The 11,088-nt window shown below is 44.7% G+C and overlaps 1 protein-coding gene across 1 annotated transcript; it reads left to right on the forward strand.

Moving 5' to 3' along the window:
- The first annotated feature begins 114 nt into the window (after positions 1-114).
- On the forward strand, positions 115-10,604 carry gba2 (glucosidase, beta (bile acid) 2). Its single transcript, XM_035603565.2, has 17 exons — positions 115-319; positions 3,125-3,216; positions 3,587-3,702; positions 4,034-4,252; positions 4,669-4,908; positions 5,136-5,238; positions 5,498-5,651; positions 6,005-6,130; positions 6,281-6,465; positions 6,568-6,672; positions 6,784-6,891; positions 7,120-7,271; positions 7,802-7,908; positions 8,157-8,299; positions 8,580-8,695; positions 8,822-9,013; positions 9,599-10,604. Exons 1-17 carry the CDS (start codon positions 126-128, stop codon positions 9,833-9,835), a joined length of 2,589 nt encoding a protein of 862 aa, XP_035459458.2. The 5' UTR covers positions 115-125; the 3' UTR covers positions 9,836-10,604.
- The last annotated feature ends 484 nt before the right edge of the window (positions 10,605-11,088 follow it).

Genomic DNA, 11,088 nt, shown 5'->3' on the forward strand with positions numbered 1-11,088 from the left:
TGCACCATAGATTGACCCTGTTGACAGAAGGCGGTGGCAGATCTGTGCTTGCATTTCGCAAGCGGTTTCCTCCATCGCTCGGTAGACTCTGAAGCCGCCCGCTGCTGCTGGGACGTCCCGCCACAATGAGCGCAGAGTGGGGCGAGAGGTCCACAGCGGACCTCATGAGCAGGTACGTCGCCGAGGGGACGGGGCACGGCGTGCCCCGGGAGGGCTGGCGCATCTGCCTGGCACACGAGTTCAAGGAGAAGCGGAAGCCCTTCCAGGCGAGGGACGTCTCCCTGTCCAACCTCTGGGATCACATCGGCCTCGGAGTCAGGTGAGGCCCGGGCGGAGAGTTTGGCTCATTGTTAGGAGAGATTGCAGATTAAGGTAAAACATCCATTCATCAATTGGTAAACACCACACAAGTACACTCCCTGAACAGACTGGGGACCACTCCTGTTTTCCATATGTCGTCGCAAAGTGTTCACCTATCCACCTTTTAACCCACTTCCATGGTGTCGTACCTGCGGAGCCATTATCCAATAGTATGTCATATTTCTCAGAATGCAATCCTGGTGTCCATGCAGTCCAGTCGTAGGAGGAGAGGATAAAACAAACTACTCAATCACATTGAGGCAGTTTGATTTGCATTTGAATTCGAATTACAGTAACACCAAAAGAAACCAAATAGGTAAAATTGTGATAGTTGTTCCATGTACAATCTGTCACAGATCTCTGTAAACTGTCAATTGGACTTTTTTCTTCTAGCAACCAACGAGCACACTGCACTCTCGGCACAAAAACGGCTCTTTCCCATTTCTCATCCGAGGTGTGCCCCGTCGGCTCCATCGCCATGGCAACATTTGTCAGCTGTTGCACAAATGAATGTGACGGCGCTTATGCAGCAGCAGGAGGGGGAGGAGGAGGTTGTTCAAACGGGGGGGGGGGGGGGGGGGGGTATTAGCCACACCTTCGTCCCTGCATCATGTCAGTGACAGGTGGAGCAATGTTGAAAGGCCTGTACAATAAACCACTGTGCAGGCAAAGGTGTGCTAGAAAAAATGCATAAGAGAACTGTCAGTTATCTTATTTTCGGCTAACTGTTGCAGAATTTTTTCATACCGTGTATTATGATTAAGCCTTGAAAAAAACTGGCACAGGTATCAGGGTTTGTAAGTCAGAACTTAAAATGCTTTGCCTTTCATTGCGCTCAAGGCCGAGCGAACGCATCACGGAGGTCAGGCGGACGGCCGCTGTTTGCATTCCGGCCGAGCCTTAGAAGAACAACACGATCCGGACGATCCCACTCATCGGCTCCCGAGTGGAGCTGTGTCAACTGTGGCGGCTGTCGTTGTTGAGAGGTGACTGTTTGCAGTAAAGCACAGTCAGGTGCTGTGTTATCACGCACGGCAATTTTGCAGCTGTTTGCACAAGTAGAAACCTTTTTAATGGCTGAAATATTATTGATTATAGGGTTATGTCATGCAGCAAATGACGTTCGATTAACAGGAGTGGCTGTCGTTTAGGGCACAAGATTACTTGATGAGTTGCGTCAGGGTCTTGCCACTAATTCTTAGTGAAACAACAACATACTAATAATTGTGGAAGCTTAACTTAAACCCTGGTGCTATAGTTTCTCAGCTTTCTAAACAGAAAGCAAATGAAAGGGCAACACCTGCAAAAAGTCACCAACCGGGGCGCCTCGCTGCAGATACACCATGATAGAGTTCTATGATGCAGAAATCATTTCACATTTAGTCTGTTTTCTAATTTAGCTGGTGCCCCTCAGGACCTCTGAAAGTCCAAGAGCCGCACTTTGGAAATGGGTAAACAGAAGTTGCGGTGTATTCTGACTTTCTAGCTAAAAGCAAAAGCGATGCGGGCTGAAAGTATCGAGGGGCACCATGAGCACTGCGGCCAGTTAGTTCATTGCTGAACTGATGTTCTGTCTAATCACAGTAAAACCTGCTCAACCGAACAACGGCAGCTTTATTCTTTCGGGGGGGGTATTGGCAGAAAAATCCAGCGTGCCAGAGTTCAGAGCGTAAACAGTTTAATGACTCTGACATTGAACTGCCGAGGCCTCATGGCCTCAACTGCTCCGGGAGCTGTTGTCAGAGACCTATTGTAACGTGGCCTAATTAATATTTCACCGCCCGATCCCGGGGCGATTAGCGAGCGCTGCACACAAAAACACACACAAATGCACCGACTGACTCACACAAGTTGGCAACAGCCAGACGAAGTAGAGTCACCACTTGGAATTCATTCCTCTCTTTCAAACTCAACATCAGTTTACTGGGGATAGTTTGTCCGATTGCAGACAAAAGACAGGTTCCCAATTGGGAAGATGCCGATCAAACACTGGTAATGATTAGGGTCAAGGTCCGGGAAAAGAATTCGGGTCAGTGCAGTGTCCGAGAAAGTTACCTGCGACATCACGTGTACGTGTATTATACCGCGAAAGTCTTGCAAAGAGCTGTAGGTGTATTTAAATATATTTATAGGGCTGCAACTAGCGATTGTTTTCATTATGGAATAATCGGTCTATTATTTTCTTGATTAATCGATTAGATGTTTGGTCCAGAAAATGGTGAAAAATGTGTGCTTCAGAAAATGGTGAAAAATGTGTGCTTGTGTTTCCCAAACCAACAAGATGATGTTTTGTTTTGTCCACACACCAAAGATATTTAGTTCACTGTCACAGAGGAGCAAAGAAACCAGAAAATATTCACATTTAAGAAGCTGAAATCAGAGAATTCTGACGTTCTTTTCCATAAAAACTAGTTAAACTGATATTAATACTATTACTATTCTGTGTCAGTATTTTGATTCCTTGTTTATACATATACAGTAAATATATATATTTATCCAGTTTTCTCAGTCAATAAGATTTTACTGTTAATTCCATATGTTTTTTTAGCAGCTATTTGACGCTTTAATCATTTTCCTCATTATTTTTTTAATTTGTATGTTACCTAAATGAGGCATCTAGAGGCTCGCTCCCGCACAAGATGTCATTGTACTCCAAAACATGTTTAATGCTGTTATATGTGTCTCTTGTTCTTGAATATTTGTTGACACAAAACACCGTTCCACTTGATGGGTGTAACTGTATTTTGTACCCGTGTTCGTCCAGGTATCTGAAATGGTGGTACAAGAAGACCCAGGTGGAAAAGAAGGCTCCGTTCATCGATATGTTTGGTGCCCAACCCTTGCGTCAGATATACGGTGAGTTCGGGTCTATTCTGAAAAACAATACGTTCGGTCTGTCAGGTTTCATGCTGAAAGTGGACACATTATTCAAATAAAGTAACCTGTTTGATGAATGTGTTTCAGTTCTGTGCACTTTCGGTGTGAATCCGATCAATAACCTATTCTGACCTGTTGAATTTCACCAAATGAAACCTCACAAGTAACTGAAAAGTTACTTTTTCCAAGGGAAACATCTCTGTTGAAGCCTTTTGTAACTCGCCTTTGCATTAATATTTTTTATAAATACGACCAACCCGTGTTTTATTATTTCAAATTGGATGGCCGAGGTGAACAAACACAGATTTATTTTTTCTCTGCGTTGACTCTGTCCCTCCCAATTTTGTAGGCGCTCCACTCGGAGGTATTGGAGGAGGAACCATCACCAGAGGCTGGAGGGGGGAGTTCTGCAGGTGGCAACTCAACCCTGGAATGTACCACTACAAGACTGTCACTGCCGACCAGGTACGGGCACACTCACTTTACGCCATAAAGATTTTAACCTACAGTTGTTAAAAGACTGTTTAATTCGGCTTCGTACACCTCGGTCTCTTAAAACCACGTGCGACAGTTTGCTCAATATTTTTAAATCTGAGCAAACAAAGACCCACAATCTGTAGAGGCAAGATTTATAACGTTGATAATTGGTCCCTTATCAACGAGGGCTCGTGTCATTTAAAGAAACAGTTCTCCTGCCAGTAAGTCTACGTTCACGGGTCTTTTCTCGCTACGGTATGTGGACGGTGCTGCAAACGGAGGATAACAAATTCACGACTCTTGTTCATCGTGTTCTCAGTTCACAGTGTGTTTGCGTCGCGGAGGACAAACAGTTTACCAGCAGGTGCTGTCTGTGGAGAGACCGCCCACGTTGCAGGGCTGGAACTGGGGCTACTGCGGCGAGTACGCCTTCTACCACGCCCTGTACCCCCGCGCCTGGACCGTCTACCACCTGCCGGGCCAGAACGTGACCCTGACCTGCAGGCAGATTTCCCCCGTCGTCCCCCACGACTACCAGGTAACCAAACAAAATCCCTGGATTTCAATCAGTCTATTTTGTGTTGCGATATTTTTTGTGTTTGGTGTTTGTTGTCCCGTACAAGTTCTTAATATAAAAAAAATTAGATTCCAGATTCAATCATCAAGTCTACTAGGGCTGGACTGATAAATGGTCATTATTAGCTATTTGTAATATGTTTAATGATAAAAAGCTTTGGGTATCGTTAATAATCCTTGTTCACGTTGACAACGCCACGTTTCAAATTACAAAAATGTAAGTCATGTGATTCTCTGGTCCCCAAAATACCACAAAACCTTTTTTGCTCATCACAAAATTGAAACGGTTTTAGATTTTAGATAGCATTTGTCGACATATTTGTGTTGCAGTTCCTCCGCCTGTAATAAATACACATCTTTAACAATTCTTTCTCCCAGGACTCCAGCCTCCCAGTGGCAGTGTTCGTGTGGGACGTGGAAAACAAGAACGACCACGACCTAGATGTCTCCATCATGTTCACCGTGGTCAACGGGTCGGGGCACAAGAACGACAAGGGCGGCGGACACTGGAACGAGCCGTTCCACCTGGAGAAGGAGGGGCAGGCGGTGTCGGGGGTCCTGCTGCACCATCGCACCGCGGTGAACCCGTACACGTTGTGCATCGCGGCCCGAGAGCAGGTTCGATTTGAATTTAGTATTCGGTAGTTTGGAAGTTGTTGCACAGTCAGTTCCCAGGGAATAAACTAAAGATTTGAAATAGTTGCTGTCATTTGGAAGCAGATTTCTACTCATCAGCTGGGTTTTCTTTGTGAATCTGCTGCGTTAATGAGCATTAGGGTTTATGGTTTACCAAGAGAGTGTGTCTGTGTGTGTGTGCCTATGTTTGTGTAAACATTTCTTTACAGCCCGATAGGGAAGTCAGTCACCAGACAGCGTTCAGTCCAAAGGGAACCTGCGGAGACCTGTGGAGCGACCTCATCACCGATGGACGGCTGGACTCTCCGACGGGTCAGTGCTTAAAATATAGACTGTGGACGGATGAGACTGTTACAGAACAGATGTCGAAAGATGTTGTCTACTCAACATGAAGTAAAAAAAAAAAAATTTTAAAAAAAAAGAAGTGGGGGGAGGGGAAGTATAATGAAAGAACTTGATGCACCCTCTACAGGAAGGCATCGCTCGAGCGTTGAGCATTAGAGTTGTGTCGTCTGAACTTGGCATCAGATAACTACGGTGTTCTTATGGATATGTCGTCTTGCCTCTGCAGGTTCCAGCCCGCCGACGGCGAGAGGAGAGAAGGTGGCGGCAGCGTTGGCTGCGGGTTGCTCGGTGCCGGCTCAGAGCCGTAGCACGCTGGAGTTCTGTCTGGCCTGGGACATGCCCAAAATCACCTTCGGCTCCGGAGAGAGGGAACACACCAGGTACACAGCCGAAAAAACGCTTCTCCTTTCCTTTTGGCACATTTTGAATTCTACATTAAACAAAGTTGAAAAAGATGAGCAGATGAGCTTCAGATCCGTTTTTGCTTGAGTAGTTAAGTGCAGTTCAACAATGTTCTTTCGAAAAATTCAGTAGCAGATGACGACTAAAATACTCAATGTGGTGCCCTATTTTTAAGCTTCATGCTCAACTGACCAAAAAACTGTATTCCATTGTTCTAATTTAGACTTGCAATGATGCATTTAAAGATGCATTTTAGAATGTTTTTTTTTATGTAACCATGAAGAATTCTTGCGCTGACGCCAACAGCTCGTGCCTTTTTTCTGTTTTCCAGGAGATACACTCGTTTCTTCGGGACCAAAGGGGACGCGTCCCCCTCTCTCAGCCACTACGCTCTAACACACTACAAACGGTGGGAGGAGAGCATCGAGGAGTGGCAGAGGCCAATTCTGCAGGACAGGTAGTACACAGCTCTGGAAGCTTAAAATAAAAATATTTGGATAAATTAGGATGACCTCTAATCCAATACATAGGGTTTCAAATTATTGTATTAATCTTTGTAGACACCCCATTCTGAAATGTTCACTTTTATGTCACTTTGCTGTTACAGTTCTCTCCCCTCCTGGTACAAGTCGGCCCTGTTCAACGAGTTGTACTTTGTGGCGGACGGAGGCTCGGTGTGGACGGAACTGGCGGAGGACGCCGACGTCAGCGGCGGCGTGCGCAGCGAGGACGGCGGGCTACCGGCTCAACCTGCCGTCATCAAAGAGTACGGGCGCTTTGCCTACCTGGAAGGTCAGTGCCGAGGGAACACGGATGTTACTCTAAATTTTATAATTCGGATTCTGCTCTTTTGTGTTTCACGACCTAAATTTATAAGCGGTTATCATTTCCCAGGTCAGGAGTACAGAATGTACAACACCTACGACGTGCACTTCTACGCTTCCTTCGCGCTCATAATGCTGTGGCCCAAACTCGCCCTGAGCGTGCAATATGATATCGGTGAGTGAAGATCCGTTGTCTTGGGTGTTTTATCTATTATTCAAGCACGAGTGTACTTGATATAGCAAACAATACCGACTGGGGGCGTCGCTGCATTTTATCTCCTCTAAGCCGGCAGCGTGGTTCAGCAGGACCCGACGGAGAGGCTCCATCTGATGAGTGGCCGCTATTCGCCCGTCAAGGCCAAACACGTGGTGCCTCATGACATCGGAGACCCAGGTCAGAGAAAGACTGCACTGCACGACAACTCTGAGGGGAATGACCCGCAAAACATGTCCAACTCATGACTTCTACCCTTTTTTACCATGTCTTTAAAATGTGTTTACTACCTTTTAGGGAGTCGTATAGGTTTGAGGGTTAAAATGGCTTGAATCAAGTCATTTTTCAAAATGTTCTTGTCATGAATTGTCTCTCAGCGCTACTGTATTACGACGACTCTGTCCCCAGATGACGAGCCGTGGCAGCGGGTGAATGCCTACCTCATTCATGACACTGCGGACTGGAAGGACTTGAACCTGAAGTTTGTCCTCCAGGTCTACAGGGACTTTCATCTCACCCAGGACAGTCAGTACCTGCGGGACATGTGGCCCATCTGCCAGGTATACGACGATGACGGATTGGTCCTCGAAATAACTGAACTTGAGTTGAATCGATCGTCTTACGGGGTTGTTCCACTGTTAGCCGTGTCGAGCCACTCATTGAGGTGAAGCAGTTTTTACCTGTGCCTGCTAATAGAGCTCAGCTAACTTGGTGACAAACTCGATGCATTTCCTGTAAATTTTTCATAATAAAAGCATATTGCTTGTCGAAAGCCTTTAATGTGAAGCAACTAAAGCAGGAAAGGTTTGGGTTTTTTGTTAGCGCTAATTTAGCACAGCTCTCACTAAAAGTGACCTATGAACGGTAAAGTAATCTGAAGACATGCTCACCGACTATCAATAAAATAAACAGGGTTAGTTACATAATTCTATCGATGGACTGGTTTCTGAGGAGAAAAAAAAATCTGCACGTTGGTTAAATTCACTTAAATTAATTTAAAAAACAACTATTATTTGCACCATCTTGTACGCCATAATTTTTTGGTCAATTACTCAGAATTGATTTAAGCTCTGTCTTCTCATTCTGCCAGGCAGCGATGGAGTCTGAGATGAAATTTGACCTGGACGGAGACGGACTCATAGAAAACTCCGGATATGCCGACCAGACCTATGACGGGTGGCCGGTGACTGGACCGAGGTGAGCGTTCAAAGAGTGAATGGGATGGTAAAAACATGGCGACCATCTACACACCAGCCTGGAAAAACCAAAATATATAACATGTTCTCTTTCAAGTCTAAATTGGATTGTACAGTAGTATATAGTTGATCTCTCTGTGAAACACAAAGACAGTGGACACAGAAGGCTCAACATACTAAAAAGCGTTTGCAACTACAACCTATGTAATCCCTATTTTCACCGGTCCCATTTAATTTTTTTTTTTACAGTGCATACTGCGGTGGGCTGTGGTTGGCGTCGCTGTGTGTGATGTGTAAGATGGCCCGACTGGTGGACAGCGAGGAGGCGTACCGGCGTTACAAAGACATCATTGACAGAGGCAGTGCCGCTTTTGACAAACTGCTGTGGAACGGTGAGTTCAGAACACACTGCAACTGTTGTGTTGCATTCAGTGTGTATATATTGAGAAGTTCACCCGGAGGTTTTTATTTAGGAACCGGTTTAACACATACATATCGTGTCTTTTGTTCAGTGATAAAGAGATGCATTCAAATCCATTTACTTATTACTGTTTATGGTCTGATTTTAAAAAGATAAAGTAAAGAAAATACCTTTTGGCAGTTATTACGTCGTGTACTATGCTTGAGAGGTTATTTATTTGTTTTTCACCTTTGTTTCCCCCTCATGTTTAGGAAAGTATTACAACTATGACAGCAGTGGGAGAGAGCTTTCCAACAGCGTCATGTCTGACCAGTGCGCCGGCCACTGGTTCCTGAGGGCGTCCGGGCTGGGGGAGGGAGAATACCAGGCAAGTTATCACACATATCTATTTAACTTTGAATGTAGTGAATATATGGCCCTTCTGCCAAGGATATTCCAATTGGGATCCCCCCCCGATTAGGACGCTCAACACCATTTCCTGTCTCCCTTTTAGGCTTTTCCAAAAGAGAAGATCCAGAGTGCACTGAAATCTGTTTTTGACTTGAACGTCATGAGCTTCGCCGGAGGCCAGATGGGAGCGGTCAACGGCATGCGTCCCGAAGGAGTGCCGGACCGATCCAGCGTCCAGTCGGACGAGGTCTGGATTGGAGTCGTGTATGGACTGGCGGCCACCATGATCCATGAGGTAGGGGGGGGGGTGTGTGTGTGTGTGTGTGTGTGTGTGTGTGTGTGTGTGTGTGTGTGTGTGTGTGTGTGTGTGTGTGTGTGTGTGTGTGTGTGTGTGTGTGTGTGTGTGTGTGTGTGTGTGTGTGTGTGTGTGTGTGTGTGTGTGTGTGTGTGTGTGTGTGTGTGTTAGTATCTGCTTTACATCTACAGAATGTAATGATAAGGTGTTTCCTATTCACATTTTTTTAAACGCTGGGGGGTAAAAAAAGAAAAATGACATGTCTCATGAGTAAAATTTTAAGGCAGCCTGTTTCAGTTTTACAGTGGTTAAGAGGGTGTTTTAAAAAATGTTTTTACAATTCGGGTCTGCACAGATTAAACAGATGAGATATAACATTTTACTTAGTGAGGTTTGTTTCCCAAAAGTTTGAACTATTCCTTTAAATTTGGGATTTTTTTTTGTATTTATTATGATTTTGGTTTGGAAACACGGCCCCTAAAGTAACTTAATGACAGCGAATAGCAAGTGCATGTTTGACTGTGTGATGTTTAGTTAAATTATTGCCTCACAATCTCTGCGGCTATGTTTTCTTTTCTCCCCCAGGGTATGAGGGATGAGGGTATGCGCACGGCCGAGGGCTGCTACCGGACCGTGTGGGAGAAACTGGGCATGGCCTTCCAGACTCCTGAAGCCTACTGCGAGAAGGGCATCTTCCGCTCTCTGGCTTACATGCGCCCTCTGAGCATTTGGGCCATGCAACTCGCCCTCAACACGTCACAGACGGCTCAGACTACATCAGCTCAAACCGGAGACACGGATGGGAGCAGGGACGGGGTTTAAGGGGAAAAAAAACCCCAAAAAACCAAGAGCTATTAGACTGGGTGTATCATCAAGTTCCTCAGACCACAAACGCTCCAGCAGCCGCCGGGATCATCGGCGCTTCACCGACCCGCAGTGCTCTCTGGTCTACTGGTTACAGACCTTGAATTTCATTCTCTACTGCTCATTTTTTGCTTTCAGATGTTTCGTCATTTGAGGCTTGAGGTCAGCAACCACTATAGGTCGCCATTTGGTGAAAGGGTTCGACGTTTTTCAAGATTCCGGAGGAAAGAGTGCAAGCCAGGCACCGTCAAAAACAAAAGCCAGTATGTAGTTCCTAATCAAAAGTTGTGCACGCGTGAACACACACTACATTTAACAATCTACAATCATGTAACTAATAATGTTTTGCGTTCTTGCTACGAGTTTATATGCTAATTATTTGAGGTAATATTGACTTCTAACCAATGAGAACATCAGAAGGTCTGCGTGATTCTATATAAATTTGATTTATTACCGGATCAGATATCTAGACATGGAGTCAATATGAATATTTTTTTTCTCTTCCATTTAAATTTGAATGCTGAAATAAACGGTGTAGTGTGTGATGAGTAGCGATGGAAATTGAGACTGAAAATTATATTTTCTTCTTTTTTTGAAATAGCATTTTGGTGCCTTGTTGCATGTTGGCCGAAATCTACACTGTATAAATGCAGCGGCGACCATTACTGTTTTATAAGATCCGATACTCGTGACAATCATGCCGAATAAATGACTGACTAAGACGGGACGAAGGGATCTTTGTCGTTGGATCATTCATGAAAACAAATGTGAAAAAAAAATACTTCTTTTTTTACAGGAGGTGATGAATGTCAAACCAACTCAGAGACTGACACTTGTGTTGTGCTCATTCAGACTCTAAGGGGCAGCGACAGGGAGGAGGCAGGAGTCAGGGATGATACATGATACACTAATGACAATATTGGAGTTGTGTTACGTGTTTTGAAAAATCCTTCTTTGGAGGAAATTATTTACAATTAATACAGCAACTTCATCTTACAAACGTGTCATTTAGATAGATACTAGATAAGTACTTGGTTGATGACAAGCTGGGAAATTCCGGTGTGACGGCAGCAGGTATCACACCACACACCTTGTAAAATATACAATAGAGACAAAAAACAAATATATATATACGAATTGCAAAAATAAATGTAACGAATTTGTGTAGTTTTTGACATTATCTCTTAGTGTTTGGCTGCTATGACAAATTA

This window comes from Scophthalmus maximus, chromosome 12 (assembly GCF_022379125.1).
Source record: "Scophthalmus maximus strain ysfricsl-2021 chromosome 12, ASM2237912v1, whole genome shotgun sequence".
Taxonomy (NCBI): Eukaryota; Metazoa; Chordata; class Actinopteri; order Pleuronectiformes; family Scophthalmidae; genus Scophthalmus; species Scophthalmus maximus.

Coding starts and splice junctions, on each gene's coding strand:
- gba2 (XM_035603565.2), top strand. CDS start 126: ATGAGCGCAGAGTGGGGCGAGAGGTCCACAGCGGACCTCATGAGCAGG. Junction 7,272..7,801: donor ACATGTGGCCCATCTGCCAG/GTATACGACGAT, acceptor TCATTCTGCCAG/GCAGCGATGGAGTCTGAGAT. Junction 8,696..8,821: donor TGGGGGAGGGAGAATACCAG/GCAAGTTATCAC, acceptor TCTCCCTTTTAG/GCTTTTCCAAAAGAGAAGAT.